General features: G+C 44.9%; 1 protein-coding gene across 1 annotated transcript in view; it reads right to left on the bottom strand.

The window, feature by feature from the left end:
* Window positions 1-4,118, bottom strand: part of FAT4 (FAT atypical cadherin 4) — a 373,279-nt gene extending 369,161 nt beyond the window's left edge. The window contains exon 1 of the mRNA XM_089672185.1: window positions 1-4,118. This exon is cut by the window's left edge and continues 1,734 nt beyond it. Coding sequence (XP_089528311.1) covers window positions 1-3,408 — 3,408 coding nt within the window. The 5' untranslated portion in view covers window positions 3,409-4,118.
* Between the last annotated feature and the right edge of the window lie 12,765 nt (window positions 4,119-16,883).

Genomic DNA, 16,883 nt, shown 5'->3' with positions numbered 1-16,883 from the left:
TTCAAAGTCAGGTTGCATAGTCTCAAAAGAATACATGATATCACCATTAGAACCAGAGTCTCTATCCATGGCATAGACTTTACCAACAAATGAGCCTCCTCTCTGTTCCTCTTCGAAATAGAACACATAATTAGTACTGTTGAACAGTGGCCTATTATCATTGACATCCTCAAGAATTATTGTGACATTCACAGTGGCACTTAGAGGTTCAACGGCTCTATCAGAAGCTGTTACAAGCAAAACATAGATATCCTTAACCTCTCGGTCAAGTTCACTTTTCACATACAGCTGCCCATCTGGGAATATTCCAAAAGCCTCTCCCACATTTCCATCAGTGATATGATAGTTGATTTCCCCATTTGCTCCAGAATCTCTGTCAGAAGCATGTATTTTGAAAAACCTTGAGTTAACTGGCTCTGATTCTAATAAGGTAACTTCATAAGAAAGCTGGTCAAAGACAGGAGGGTTGTCATTGACATCATGCACAGAGACAGTTAGTATAAAGCTGGAGGTGAGCTGTGGAACCCCCATGTCTGCTGCTTGAATTTCTACTTGGTATGACCCAGAACTGACATCTAGAGCTCCAGTTATACTCACAGCACCACTTAAAGCATCTACATGAAACAAGCCTAGAGGGTTCTGTTTCAAGCCATAAGTAACCCTGCCATTTACTCCTTCATCTGGATCCATAGCTTTAGCCTGAAATATAATGTGACCTGCTTTCCAATTTTCTACCACATTCACACTTTCTACAGCATGCAGAAAGTGGGGAGAGTTATCATTCAAGTCTTTCACTGTGATATTAACAATTGCTTCCCCAGTCACTGGCCCACCACTGGCCACAACTTTCAAATGGTAAAAACTCTGATCTTCTCTGTCAATAACACCAGCTGTCATAATAAGTCCTGTGGTCTTGTCAATAGTAAACACTCCTTTTTGGTCACCTGTGATTATCAGGTAAGTTATATTAGTATTCAGATCCATGGTGGTTGCTGTGACAGTCCCAACATTGTACCCTAATGCCACATTTTCAAACATAACAAAATTGTACGTGTCCTGGGTAAACAATGGCGGATTGTCTTGGGTATCCAAAACAGTGATAGTAACTATGGCATGGTTGTGCGATTGTAGACCTCCACCATCAGTTGCCACGATTTTCAATTGATAAGCCATTTTTTCTTCCCTGTCTAGAGCAGTTTTTGTAGAAATGGATCCTGTGTCAGAATTAATATAGAATTTTGAGGTATCACCTACTCTGATGGAATATTTAACTGTGCCATTAATGCCCATGTCGGGATCGGCTGCTGTCACAGAAACAAGGAAACTGGCAGGCGGTTCATTCTCCTGAATGTTTGCAAAGTACTGTACAGGATAAAACACAGGACTGTTGTCATTAACATCCAAGAGGGTAACAGTGATCTTGGCAGAGGAAGACAGTGAAGGGGATCCAAGGTCAGTAGCCAGTACTGCTAAGGTGCAATTTTCCTGTTGCTCCCTGTCCAACTCTGCTCGAGTACTAAGTTGGCCAGATAATGGGTCTAATCTGAAAAATCCTTGACATTGGCTTGGGCTCTCAGTATCAAAATAAAATCGTATGGTGCCATTGCTCCCCAGATCACCATCCGTGGCCTTTAATGTTATCAGTTCTGTGCCAGTGGGGGAATTTTCTGGTAAGGAGATCCAGTGCTGATCACTAGCTTGGAGACCAGTGAAAGTAGGCCTTTGGTCATTTACATCCAAAAGACTAACAAGAAGAGTAGCAAAACTAGTTTTGGGTTGAGGCCCTTGATCTTTTGCACTGATATTGAGAAGCAACTGAGCTGCTGTTTCACGGTCTAACGCTGAGGTACTGGTTACCAAACCACTATGTTCACTAATGGAGAACCATCCCAATTTATTTCCAGATACAATAGAGTAACGTAGGTTGGCATTTAAGCCTGTATCCCCATCGGTGGCTGAAACTCCACAGATGTAAGATCCAGGTGGGAGGTCCTCACTTATCTCCACTTTGCTCTGAGGCTCTTGGAAGACTGGTGGGTGGTCATTGATATCATTTACATATATCACAAGGCTGGCCACTGAGGATCTTGGTCTAGGGTGGCCCTGATCTGATACACTAACAGTCAAATTATAGGAAGGAATGCGCTCCCGGTCCAGCGCACTAGCCACTTTGATAAGACTGAGGTTGGGCACCTTGGATGTTTGGACCTCAAAGTGGCGCTGCTCATTGCCTCCCAGGATAGCAACTGTAACATTACCATTGGCGGCAGGTGAGTCTGAGTCAGTGACTGTAAGTAGTGCCACCACTGTCCCAACCTGGGCATTCTCATCCACTGAGGCATAGCGAGATGTAGCAGGGAAATACCGGAATTTTACTACAGGGTCATTATCATTAACATCAATCAAGCGAACAACAGCTTCTGAGCGGCCAGTAAGTGGTGGAGTGCCTAGGTCTCTGGCCTCAATGCTGAGGGTATACTGCCGTCGACTTTCATAGTCCAGTGGCTCCCTGATTGTAACAAGCCCACTTTCTGGATCAATCTGAAAAGGAGTCCCTTCTACTAGTTGATACATAATAGCAGCATTATCTCCCTCATCCCTGTCAGTAGCCTCTACTTTAAGAACACTTGACCCTATAGGGGCATCTTCTTCAATCTTAGCTTGGTACTGAGAACTTCTAAATACTGGTGGATTGTCATTGATATCTTGTACAGTAACATTGACTCGTAATTGGCCTACTCTTTTGGGTGAACCTTTGTCTTCCACTTCAACAATCAAATAATAACATGGAGTGGTCTCTCTATCTAGGGGCCCCTGGGACATTAAATGAAGGAAGGCACCATCTCCACTAGGGTTGACCGTAATGCCCAATTTGAAGCGCCCATCCTGGTTCCCTGACACAATACGATAAGATCGATGATCTACCCCATTAGTGCCAGCATCTGAATCTGTGGCTGTGTCTAGAATGACCTGCCTTCCCCCTTGCGTGTCCTCCTTAAATGAAACCACAATGGAGGGTTCAGGAAACACAGGAGAATTATCATTGATGTCCAGGACAGTAATGCGAACCTCAGTTGGGTATGTTGGTTGGCTGGACAGGACCACCAAGTTAATGACATCGCTGGCAAGACTTTCCCTATCTATGGTAGAGGTGGTGTAGATGGATCCAGAAGTGGAGTTGATTCTAAAAAGTGCATGGGATTCACTCAGCCGGTAAGTGAACCCTGGTTTGGTGCTTATGGTCCCTACATAAGTCTCTGTTGGCTGTTCCTCCAGAACTTCAAAAACTTGACGTGGCTGGTTGGTACCCAAAGTCCCAGGAACCCATATCAGAAGGAAGAATGCTAAGAGGAGCATCACTGACAGATCGCTCAGGTGAGAGGTCCTCAGCATGGTCATCATGTCCATCCAAAACTTTCCTCTTTAGAAGAATACAATAAAAAAACTATTCTAATAACACCTTCCACTTAATGAGATTTCGGGGAACTTATCTCCATCAGAAGAAGAGTTGGCAACACTGGAGGGATGAGGATGGAGAAGATTGTACATCCAGGAGAAGAAGAGGACAGCATTCCGCACTGCAGTCACTGCACAACCACCAGCGATCCCACCAACATCTCAGGATGATCGGACCCCATACACCTCACTTTCACTGTCATCTATACATCTGTCAATGTAGGCGATCATCTAGGGTCCATGGATCGGTCAGTGTGGAGGTCCATAGATCGATCAATGTGGAGGTCCATACACACATCGGTCATCAGCTGTACCTAGCGGAGATGGTGCGATCGGCTCCCTGATCTCTCTCCCAGGCTCCCCAGGACCGATCCGTGCATTGTCCTCATGCACCCCCCTTTATAATCCGGCTACTCATCTGATCCCCGGATCCCGCAGCCTGCCGCAGATTTCTTTTTCCTCACCATGCCCAATCTCCTGCGCATCCCAGCAGCAGCAGCAACTTTGTTCTTTTTTGTAATCCAGTAAGTGGGGGTTCTAGCAGGGCCCCCCCAGGACAGCAGCGATCGGGGGTGTGCGGGTGAGTGTGAGCGCTGTGGTCATAGTGAGGAGTGCTCTCGGGGAGGGAGCGCCTCTCAGTACAAGTGTCTCCTGGAGCCTTCACTGAACAAAAAACTTTCTCCGCTCATTGATCCCTCTTCAGGGGAGCCAACATTGGAGCTCTCCCCCCTCCCCTCCCCTCCCTCTTCTCCATCCTCCGCCCCGCCCAGCCACACGCCTGTCACTTCCAGGAACTCCCCCCGAGACTCGGATTGGGCAGCAGCTACCGGAGGACACGCCCCCCTCAGCACAGTCCCGAGCTGCCCAGCTAATCCCTCTACGCCCTGATTGGCTGCTGCCTCTTGTGTGCGGGCCAATGGAGGAAGCGACGTGAACCGTTATGTGGATGAAGGCGAACGGGACGGTGACTGGTCCATGGGACCCCATCTTCATGACATCTCCTATAGAATAGTATGTATGAGGAGATACGTCATTCCGTCCCCGTACTAGAAGCTCTGTCATCCCCGGCCCGGGCTCCGGAGATATTGCCGCTCATGAGGGACTCATCGGGAGAGCGGCTTACTCGATACATGTCTGTATGGGGGAGAGCGCCTCACCGGTGTGTACACACTGCCCTCTACTGGACACACACGAGTATAGCACTGTGATTGCCGTACACCTCAATGTACAAGGGGTCCCTGAAGTATGGACACAGCACCATAACTGTACATATATATATATATGTGTGTGTATATATGTGTGTGTGTATATATGTGTGTGTGTATCTGTGTGTGTGTGTATATGTATATATCTATCTATATGTCACTATAAGCTCACCAGACCTTATAGTGTTACTAAAACTAAACCCACAACAGTAAAATCAGTCTGTATATGCAGTAAAGCATGCTTGTTATACTCACCATGGAACCTAAGGGGTTAATCCTCTGCATTGTGTTTGATCCTGACTTCTCTGCTATTCCCCTTCTTCCAGTGTCCCTCTCTTATTTCCTGATAAAGACATATCAGTGTGGAGACACTCTGCACATACTCAGTTTGGTGTGTATCGCTCAAGAGTTTTTTTTTTTCTTGGGAGAGTGCAAGTGATCAGCACAAGGCCAATCAGCACTGACCAAACAGAGGTAAAGGGTTCTGCATCCTAGAGCAAATTGAAAACTCCTCCGGCAAGCTGTAACCAGTGCTCTGCTGAACACTGATAGAAGTCACAAGACTGCTCTAACTGCTGATGAGAAAAGGTATTTAGCAGTTTATATTTACTGAAATAATTGCATTTCCATGTAGTGTGTACTGTGGGAGACTGGATAGACTGAATGCAGGGTCCTGGGATTAGTAACACTTTAACCACTTGCCCTCCAGAGGATTTACCCCCCTTCCAGACCAGGCCATTTTTTGCAATACAGCGCTGCATTACTTTAACTGACAACTGCGCAGTCATGCAACGCTGCAGCGTAATGAAATTTACGTCCTTTTTCCCCCCACAAATAGAGCTTTCCTTCAGTGGTATTTGATCACCCCTGTGTTTCTTATTTTTTGTGCTATAAACAAAAAAAGAAGACAGACAATTTTGAAAAAAAAAATATTTTTGACTGTTTGCTATAAAGCATATCCAGTAAAAAAAATGAAAAAATCAAATTTTGTCATAAATTTAGCCAGGAGGTGCATGCATGGAGCTCTCCAAGATAGCTGCTTAAGACGTGAGCTCCGACCCAGGCCGGCCGATGACACCCAGCCACAGCCCTCATTCTGAGCTCTCCAGCGGGTCTGGTGATTGGGAGAGAGCCCTAGCACAGATCGGGACTCGGGGAGATGGAGCAGGGGAAGTGCCCCCGCTATCAGTCAGCGGGCTCAATTCAGGCTGGGACTTCCAAGACCTGCCACACAGCAGTCTGTCTCCTCGATTGCTGGGTGAGGAAGGGGGAGGCCTGATGGAGATACCGGACACCCAAAGCACTCATGTACCCTTGCTTCATATAGAGATTCACCAGCTTCTATGGAGTCCCTCATTGATCATACCATGGACCATCTGGATCTCTCTCAGTGCAGGCCTTCCAGCCCTATCCCACCTAACCCAGCTGCGGGTTCTGACACCCCCTGCAGCATGTTCTCTAGATTTTCTGACTTGCTGGACAAAGGTCTGACTAAGATAGCTTCACAGATTACTACAGATATTAAGGTGGACTTGGAGGGCCTAGGCTCCCGCATTGATACCATTGAGAATAAGATGGATATGATGGTGGCCAGAATAAACCAGAATACAGCACACATCCAAGATCTTCAGGATCAGCTAGAGACTGCCTTTGCCAAAATTGATGATTTGAGGAACCGATCCAGGCGCTATAATTTCAGAATCAGGGAGCTCACTGAAACTGTGAAGGACACTCCTGCAGTAGTCCAAGAATTCCTGAAAGGCTTCCTCCGTACGACCCCTGACCACAAGCTGGAGGTGCTTTGCAACCAATGGCAGATGGGTCACCCAGGGATATTATCATGAAACCACATTTCTACACAGTCAAGGAAGCTGTGATGATATGCTCAAGATACCCCCTTCTTTACAAATCCAGGGACAGGACATCTAGATCTTTGCTGATCTTTCACCTTATACTATACAGCGCCAGCAGGCTTTTAGACCCTTGCTGCAGGCTCATGAGAAATTATATTAAATATCGCTGGTCCTTCCACTTCCATTTAGCTTTTTCTTTCATGAATAAGGCTTATAGCTTCTCATCGTTCCAGGAGGGGGAATGTCTCTTGCTGGGTCGCATTGCTTCTTCTCCAGCTACAAGTACCCCCAGGCTGTCTAAACGCAGTCTACCACCACTTCCAATTTCACCATTGTGGCAAAGATCCAAGTCTAGAAGATCCAGGGTCTCTAGGCCCCCATGAATATCTGCAAACTCCCTTGGTTACCCGTTCCTCTCAGTTTTCTTGCTGGTTGGATTAAGATACCAGTTTTGCTAGGGGTGTCTGTGGGACTCATTTTGCCATTAATAGTTTTTGTATGTTAACTTTTAAGTTTATGACCAAGAATTGAGGTTGAGTTCTTCAGTAGTGAGGATGCAGATGTGGCCTCCTGGGCTTGGGGGTCCCCAACTGACTTGGGAGGTCCCAAGGGTCTGGAGGCATAAGAGGGTGCCCTTTCCGGGGCTGGCCTGTTATGGTGGTGGCGGGGGCCACAGGGAAGGGTGAACCTAACCTACGTTTTTGATCATACGGGTATAATGTTAATTAGGAATAGCTATATCTATTATAGTGGCTGGTAGGCCGGTCTGGGTTAGCACATAGCAGTTCCATTGTGTCTTGTATGACACTGTGGCGCAGGCAGTGGTCCCTAGTTGGTGGACCGCGCCTTCTTGGGATGTGGATGTTGGGGGTTGGCAGGTCCTCTCCTACTTGCTGAATAATGTCTGATTGTATTTCTTTATACTCTTTGTACTTTCTTCTCATTCTGTTTAGTTTTTCTTCCTTTTGTCCTGAGACAAGTAACCCCCCCCCCCCCTTGCATCTCTTCTATGGCTCAAGGCCTATACTGGTCCAATGTTCAGCAATTTTCATGTAAGGGAGTGGTAAGTGGTGGTCAATTGACTAAGCGGGTCCTTTTCTTGGCCTGTTATTATGTGTCCTAATAATTTGCAATTGAGAATTTGCTCCCATAACTTTCAGGGATTAAACTCTCCAGAGAAATGGCGAAAAAGTTTCAGTACTACCATTTGAAGCATGCTGATGTGGTTTTCCTCCAGAAAACCCATTTCCTCAGCACGTATAGTCCCATATTTATACATGCTAAATTCCCAAATTTTGTCCTCGCAAATGCTTCGGATAAGGCTAACAAGGTCACCATCTTTTTAGCACAGCAGACTGTTTTTTCACCCTTTATGGAACTTAAGGACCCTAATGGGCGCTCCCTGTTTTTGAAGGGGACCATTGATGGCCACCTGTATTCATTGGTGTATTCATTATGCCCCTAATGCTGGTTATCCAGCCTTCTTTTTGAATATGTTATGTACCCTTTCCTCTCACTTGGAAGGAACAGTGGTTCTAGGGGGTGACTCCAATATCAATCTAGATCTTAGCTTAGACAAATCCAGAGCACTGGTAGCTCAACTGCGGAGGCCACCTAAACAGAGTATAGCTATTGCTAAAATGATTAACTCTTTGGGATTGGTAGATATCTGGAGGGAAACCCACCTTACTGGAAGAGATTACATGCATTACTCGGCCCCACATGCTGCTTACATATGCAGTGATCTTATATTTGTATCAAGTATGAGCATCCCAGGTGTGCTGAGGGGCCCATATTCGAGAAAAGTAGTTGCCGGGTCATTCTGTGCTCTGTGCGGTCTTCTCACAGCTTCAGGGGAAGCCAGGTACTTATCGTTGGCGATTGAATGAGTCGCTTCTGAGTGACCCAATCATATGCAAGGAAATAGACACCGCTTTGTGCAAATATTTTCAATATAATGACACAGCTGATGTATCCCCAGCTACTCTGTGGGCAACTCATAAAGCTACTGTTAGGGGAAAGAAATTACAAATCTCCTCTCGGATTATGCAGGGGCGCCGGATAGATCTAGAGAAATTAGATGCTGAATTGCAGTCACTTGGCAAACTCCATAAACGCAAACCTAATAGGGACACCCTTGCTAAATTGGAATTGGCTAGGCTAGCCTTGAATTTAGTATTGACGACTAGGGCTGAGAAGGAGAAGGATAAAATGCACGGTTTTACTGCCAATGGGATAGAATTGGCTCGATGTTGGCTCATAAGCTGACACCGAAAACTCGGTCTCATACACTGCCAAAAATTCGATCTGCTCTAGGGGAATATATCCAAAATCCACAAAAAATAATGGAGGAGTTTCATGCTTTCTACTCAAAGTTATATCAATCCTGATCCTCAGTCTCCAGGGAGGCGGTTGATGCCTTTTTGCAGGACTTACCTTTACCCCATTTTACAATGGCCCACAGGACTAAGCTGGAGGCCCCTTTTTCCGGGGAGGAGGTTATCGGGGCAATTAAATCTGCTAAGAGGGGCTCTGCCCCGGGCCCAGATGGCTTTTCTTCGCTATATTACAATAAATTTGCTCCCACCCTCTCCCCGTATTTAGCTCGTTTATTTTAATTCCCTACCGGGTGGGGACCCAGTAGGGAATTAAAATAGACCCCTCTCTGAACATGGCCTATATTACTGTAGTCCCCAAACCAGCTAAGAATCCCTGAGATGTGGGTAACTATAGACCTATTTTGCTAATCAATAATGATTTGAAAATCCTAACCAAAATCTTAGCTAATCGCCTATCTTCGTTCATAGGCGCAAATATACACAAGGATCAGGTCGGGTTCATACCGTTTAGACAGGGACCAGACCAGATCCGTAGAGCAATTGATGTGGTAACCCTGCTGCGATCCTAATGGGATGGTGGCCCCCACAAGAAGGATTTATGTTATCCATAAATTTACAGAAGGCCTTTGACACAGTGTTCTGGCCCTATCTTTTCAGGATTTTGGAAGTTTGGGGGTTTGGCCCACGTTTTTTAGACATACTACGGGCTCTTTATTTTTCCTTGTAAGCACAGGTTCACTTTCAGGGACAGTATTCTCAGTCAATCAGGATTGCTCGGAGTACACAGCAAGGGTGCCCCTTTTCTCCCTTAATTTTTGCCATGGCTATTGAAACACTTGCAGTGGCAATTCGGTCAGATCCCGATATTTGAGGTGGGCGCTGTGGCCCACAGAACCACAAGAGTGCACTGTTTGAAGACCTTCTGATGTTTTTGACTTCTCCACTGACTTCCACCCCTAAGGTAATACGCTTATTACAAGAGTTTGGAGTTTGGCAGGGTGTCAGGCTTAGAGGTTAATATGACCAAGTCGTTGAATGTCTCTGTCCCACCAGATTGCTTGCCCAACTCCGGGATTCCTTCCCCTTTGAGTGGAGTGACTCTCATATCCTGTATCTGGGTGTACAGCTGACGGCCAATATGGAATCTCTGTATGGATCCAATTATCCACCACTTTTTTGTAAGCTTGAGGCAGGTCTTCAGAAGTGGTCGGCTCATTCTCTCTCCTGGCTGGGCAGACTGCATTCTGTTAAAATGGTCTTGCTCCCACGGCTTCCATATTACTTCCGGTCTCTTCCCATCCCAATTCCATGTGTAGTATTGTATTTCAATGTTTTTATTAATTTATAAACAGTTTAAGACAGAAGCAACAAAACATGCCCACACAGGAGCTATCTATTGCATATAACAAAAAATAAAAAAAACAGTGCTCTAACACCAACAGAGTAAAAGGTGCGCCCACGCAGGGCTATCAAAAATGACAAAAACATTAGTATAACACCGACAGTAACTCAAACTAAAGGCAGCTATCCATTGCCACACCAAAAACAAACAGAAAAGGAAAGAGGAGTACAAAAGGAAAAAGATAACAAGAGCAGGGGTCCGAGAACACCCCTTCGGAATCATCCGCCAATATTGGCTCCGACCCTGTCTCAGTCAGCTTCACTTTGGGACAGGCTCAAGGCTAACTCTGCATTGGTCTCCTCATTTTCTCCGCTAGCCCATATTTTCAATAACCCAAACTTTCTGCCGGGACGGGATATTAAGGCATTTAAATGGTGGCTTGACAAAGAGCTCTATCAGATTGGACAGTTTTTTACCCATATAGGGCCCTTTACGTTACGCTATTGTGTCGAGGTTTTAGAAATGCCCCAAACCAAACGGTTTCTTCAAATCTCGCTTTTTTTGTGGACCCTCGTACAAAATCAGCCGGGACAATACAAGGTCTCTCCATATGAAAAATGGTGCACACAGGACACTGGCCAGAGAGGAGGTCTTTCTCTCATATATGGACTGCTAATGACTTCTCCTTCCAGATTTTCTTACACATTTGCCTGGGAGCAAGATCTTGGGGAAGAGGTCGAGATTGAGGCTTGGCATAAACTTTTTGTAAGATCACACTCTGGTATTATGAATGTATCTTTGATAGAAGCTAATGGTAAACTAATCATCCATTGGTACTTGGTTCCTCTGGTATTCTGTTAGTATACTTCATGATACCGTTGCTAGATTTGAAAGTACATGGGCACCCTGGGCTGATTTTATGAAAATTACTTTATAATTGATTGGTGGGGATGTATGTCATTTGATCATTATGCTCCGGACATTTCTTTCTATCCATATGACTTTTTTTCTTCTTTTTCTCCCTTCTTTCTGGTAGTCTGTTACCAGTTACAAGTGTTTGAAGCAGCCACCTGAGGTGTCTGGTACCAGCAGTTCCCTTTTAGGGAGATTATTAAGTGATGCTTGACCATTGTTTGCTTTAGCGTTTAGTTTGAATTTAGATGTTATAACCAGACATTTGCAGATTGTATGTACCCCTTTGCATTTATTATGGGCTCCTTGTCTTTTGTTATTCTAGGTTACTCATTACTGGAATTGTTGATGGTTATTCATTGTATTCTGTTAAAACCTTAGTAAAAATCTATTGAAAGTAAATTTAGGCCAAAATGTATTCTGCTACATGTCTTTGGTAAAAAAAAATGCTAATACCTGTAAATTAAGTGGTTTATGTGAAACTTATAGTGTCTACAAATGGTGGTATACATACTGGAATTTTTCATTTTTTTTATACTAGTAATGGCAGTGATCAGCGACTTATAGCAGGACTGCGGGACTGCGGCAGGCATTCTGACACTGGGGGGAACTGACTAACTGCCACTGACATCCCCAGTAACACTAATATAGTAATCAGTGCTAATAAAAAGAACTGACACTATACTAATGACACTGGGCAGGAAGGGGTTAACGTGGGGTGATCAAAAGGTTAATTGTGTGATGTGTGCTGTTTTACATGATGTGCTGTGTGTGTTTTACAAGAGAGACATGCTGCTGTGTATTTCTCTGATGTGCAGAGAAATACACAGCAGCATGTTCTTGCTGGCAGGAGAGAGATCTGTGTTGTTTACACACAGGTCTCTCCCCTGTCAGTGTTTCTCGGCAATCACCAGGTGCCAGTGGGGAATCTCCCGTGATTGACATCTGTTGCCGCCAATGGCGGCACAGGTAGGGCGGTGTGCGCACCCCCTACCCGAAAATGCAAATCATAGATATATACATGATTTTCTGCAGTCCTGCCACCCTGTAGTAGTAGTTCTACTACAGGGCGGCAGGCAAGCGGCTAAAGTGTAACTAAACCCAGGACCCTGCATTCACTATATCTGGTCTCTACAGTAGATAGAACATGGAAATGCAATTATTTTAGTAAATATAAACTGCTAAATACCTTTTCTCATCAGCAGTATATAGCAGTCTTGTGACTTCTATCAGTGTCCAGCAGAGCACTCGTTAAAGCTTGTAGCAAGAGTTTTCATTTTGCTCTACAAGGATGCAGAACCCCTGACCTCTGTCTGGAGAGTGCTGATCACATGCACTCTCCCAAGAACAAAAAACCTCTCTAGCTATACACACCAAACTGTGCATGTGCAGAGTGACTCCACACGATATGTCTTATCAGGAGATAAGAGGGGGACACTGGAAGAAGGGGAGGATCAGAGAAGTTAAGATCAAACAACATTTTTACACAATGCAGAGAATTAACCCCTTAGGCTCCACAGTGAGTATAATAAGCATGCTTTACTGCATATACAGACTGATTTTACTGTTGTGGGTTTAGTAACACTTTAGTCCCCTTGACTTGTTTTTTGGAGGGTATGCTAAAGGAGAAGGTGCACTGAATGAAAATCACAGATATGAATCACCTGAAGGAACACATCTTAGATTGTAAGCTCTAATGAGCAGGGCCCTCTGATCCATCGTGTATTAAATTGTATTGTAATTGTGGTGGCTGCCCTTATGTTGTAAAGCGCTGTTGGCGCCATATATATCCTGAATAATAATAATAATGAATGTGCTCAAATTGATGCAAATGTGGAATTACTGCATCGGGTTCAAATGAATCTTGCAAACCGCATGGAACTTTGCATCATAAATGGTGGAAATCACATTGAATATGTTATTGATTAATATTCCAATTAAATAAAATGTTGAAAAATATTTTGAAAATATGCATTTTGTCCACATGTCCATCTGTGTGCAACTAAACAGAACAATAACAGAACCACAAGCACTGCAATAAATTATATAAATAATACATACATAGGGGTTAATTTACTAAAACTGGAGGGTGCAAAATATGGTGCAGCACTGTATAGAGACCAATCAGCTTCCAGGGTTTATTGTCAAAACCTAATTGAACAAACTGAAGTTAGAAGCTGATTGGCTACCATGCACAGCTGCTCCAGTTTTAGTAAATCCCCCCCATAGCGTTAAAATGATTGCCAATTTTGACATTGTGTTTATATGACTTTTATATCATTCATTGTAGCATGGAAGTTTTTTGTGACAAATTCAGATGTGAGTTCTGTCATTAGAATTTTTACTTTTATGCCTGCTGCTATATATATACAGCCGGTAAAATAGGTATTGAACACATCACCATTTTTCTCAGTAAATAAGTTTCTAAAGATGCTATCGGTATGAAATTTTCACCACATGTCGGTAACAGCCCATAAAATCCATACATACAAAGAAACCAACACAAATAAATTCAGAAATTAAGTTATGTGTAATAAAATGGAATAACACAGGGAAAAAGTATTGAACACGCTAACTGAAATGTATTTAATACTTTGTACAAAATGCTTTGTTAGTAATGACAGCTTCAAGACATCTCTTTTATGGAGAAACTTGTCGCATGCATTGCTCGGGTGTGATTTTGACCCATTCTTCCAAACAAACAGTCTTCAAATCTTGAGGGTTCCGTTGGCCTCGTCTATGAATTCTGATCTTTGGTTCTTTCCATATATTTTCTATTGGATTCAAGTCAGGTGATTGGCTGGGCCATGCTAGCAGCTTTATTTTCTTTCTTTGAAACCAATTGAGTTTCCTTGGCTTTGTGTTTGGGATCATTGTCTTGCTGAAGTGTCCACCCTCATTTCATCTTCATCATCCTTGTAGATGGTAGCAGATTTTTTTCAAGAATGTCTTGGTATATTTTTCCATTCATCTTTCCTTCAATGACATGAAGTTTGTGAGTACTGTATGCTGAAAAACATCCCCACACTATGATGTTCCCACCTCCAAGCTTCACTGTTGGTATGATGTTGTTGGGGTGATGTGTACTGCCATTTGACCTCCAAACATGGTGTATTATGGCAGGGCTCGACAATTCCCAGGCACCAGGTCTCCATGGCGACCAGAAAACTGCGTCATTGTGCCTGGTCCCCTGTCAGCCCACACTGTTCTGTTGCCCCCCACCCCACATCCTTGGCCGGCACCTCTCCCCCATCCCATAGAGTGGAACCTAGCATTCTGGGACCCCCCCGGTGTCTCCCCCATCCCTCCCTGTCCAGGCAGAACACAGAGCTGCACAGCTACACAAAAGCCAGCCCCTTGGAGAACGCACCGCAGGCCCCCCCAGAGCCCATGTAGCAGAGGACGTGGCCTCCCGCACCAACCGACCTGTCCACACCACGGAGCCCATCAATGCCACCTTCAGCTCCCTACCAGAAGACCGGAGTCATTAGGGCCACCAAGTCCCGCCACTTGTGCAATAGCGGACAGCCCCACCTCCAGCTTGGTGCCAAACCCCGCCCCAACTGACCACACCAACCTGGCGGACATCTGGAGGAGCTACTGTTGGACAGGTGAGAGCTGTCCCTCTGCCCCCTTCAGTGACGCTGGCCCCCACCTGTCTCACTGCACCCCACTTGTCCCGCTACTCCCCACCTGCCCTGCTACTCCTCACCTGTCTGACTGCACCCCACCTGTCTCGCTGCCCCCAGCCTATCCCACTGCTTTCCTCCTGTGATACTGTCCCTCACCTGCCCCTGTGATGCTGCTCCCCCATCTGTCCCACTGCCCCCCATCTGTCCCACTGCCCCCCACTTGTCTCACTTCCCCCCCTCCTGTGACACAGTCTCCCACCTATTTTGCTGCCCCCCACCTGTCTTACTGCCACCTCCTGTGACACTGCTACCCACCTGTGATGCTGCTCCCCGCTTGTTCAACTGCTTACCTCCTGTGATGCTGCCCCCCCCTCCTGTGATGCTGCCCCCTTCCTGTGACACCCCGCCTGGCTCCTAACATTTTTAGCTGGCTCCTAGATTCAAAGCAAATTTGTCAAGCCTTGTATTATGGCATCCAAAGAGTTCAGTTGTGGTCTCATCTGACCAGACTATATTCTTCCAGTAGTTCACAGGTTTGTCTAAATGTTGTGCAGCAAACTTTAAACGAGCTTCAACATGCTTTTCTTCAGCAATGAAGTCTTGCGTGGTGATTGTACATACAGGCCATGGGGACAGAGTGCATTACTTATTGTCTTGGAAACAATTGTACCTGCTAAGTCCAGCTCTTTCTGAAGCTTTCCACAAGTGGTCCTTGGCTCTTGGACAACTCTTCTTATAATTCTTTTCACTCCTCTGTCAGAAATCTTGTGAAGAGCACCTTGTTGTAGCTGTTTTTTGGTGAAATAAAGTTCTTTCCACTTCCAGATTATGGCCCCAGCAGTTCTCACTGGAACATTCAGAAGTTTAGAAATCCTTCTGGAACCAATGTCCTCAGTATGTTTTGCTACAACAAGGTTGCAAAGGTCTTGAGAGAGCTCTTTGCTTTTTCCCATCATGAGATGTTTCTTGTGAGACACCTTTTTCTAGGCCATCAGTTTAGACTGAACCAGCTGATATTAATTTGTACTGACAAGGGGCAGGATTGCTTTGTAATTACTGATAGATTTCAGCTGGTGTCTAACTCTTTCCATGCCTTTTTGAACCTCTCTTTCTTCGTGTGTTTTTTCCCCCACAGTTCCCCTCTAATACTCATCTGAGGCCCCTCTCAATCCAGCAATCAGCACGGCACACAGAACATTTTTTACCTTCATGCATAGAATGCATGAAGGTAAAAAATGTTGAGCCTTTACAACCACTTTAAAGGATAAATTCACCTTTTGTAACATGTTCCACCCATATTCAGGGTGTAACATGCAACATGTTACGAACGGACCGGCCCCCGCTCCCTGTTGTGACAGCTAGCAGGGGATCTCCTACCCGCCCGGCCGCATCACTCATTCCCAGTTTTCTGTGAATGAGAACAATACAAGTTTAGACAGCCTTAGCGGCTGTCGGATTGTAGTTCTCAATGAACCACCATGGCGCTATGGGGCACTGTGGTAGTTCATTGAGTTTTCCTGTCAGTAAGTATCTTCCTGCCTGTATGGGATATACAGTCACACAGATATACTGACAGATCTGCAGGAGACCTGCATGGCACCAATGATCTGCTGATCGCTGGTTCAATGCTTTAGAGGCTCCAGAAACAAAAAATAATACATGTGCATTTATTATTTTTTGTTAAAAGGTGAACTTATCCTTTAATGCAGAATGCATTATGGTAAAAAAAAAATAAACTTTTACCCTTAGAACCACTTTAACATTACAGTGCGGGGGCAAAATGCCTTGTACTACTATGTGTATTATATAGAAATGACGGGCTAAGCATTCATTAACAATACATCTGTGCTTAGTATTTTACAGAAATGGATGGTGTGATTTTCAGCCCATTGATTTGAATAGGCTGAAATTGCACTGGACCACACAAAAAATAATGCATGAACTACTTTTCAAAAATGGTACCATGCAATCCAGTGCAGGCAAGTGCAGTAGGTTTGCAATGTGTGTTTCGGGTGTCATTAGGATTTTATTGACAACCACAGAAGATCGCACAACCTGTGCGGTTTTATTTCCCAACAGATGTCAGACGTATCATGGCACATGTGAGAGATGAAGAACATGCCTGCTGACAGTCGTCTTTAACC

Source organism: Staurois parvus, unplaced genomic scaffold (assembly GCF_062004578.1).
Source record: "Staurois parvus isolate SC_StPar_1 unplaced genomic scaffold, SC_StPar_1.0 ptg000122l, whole genome shotgun sequence".
In the NCBI taxonomy this organism is placed as follows: domain Eukaryota; kingdom Metazoa; phylum Chordata; class Amphibia; order Anura; family Ranidae; genus Staurois; species Staurois parvus.
This window is presented reverse-complemented; position numbering and strand designations above follow the sequence as displayed.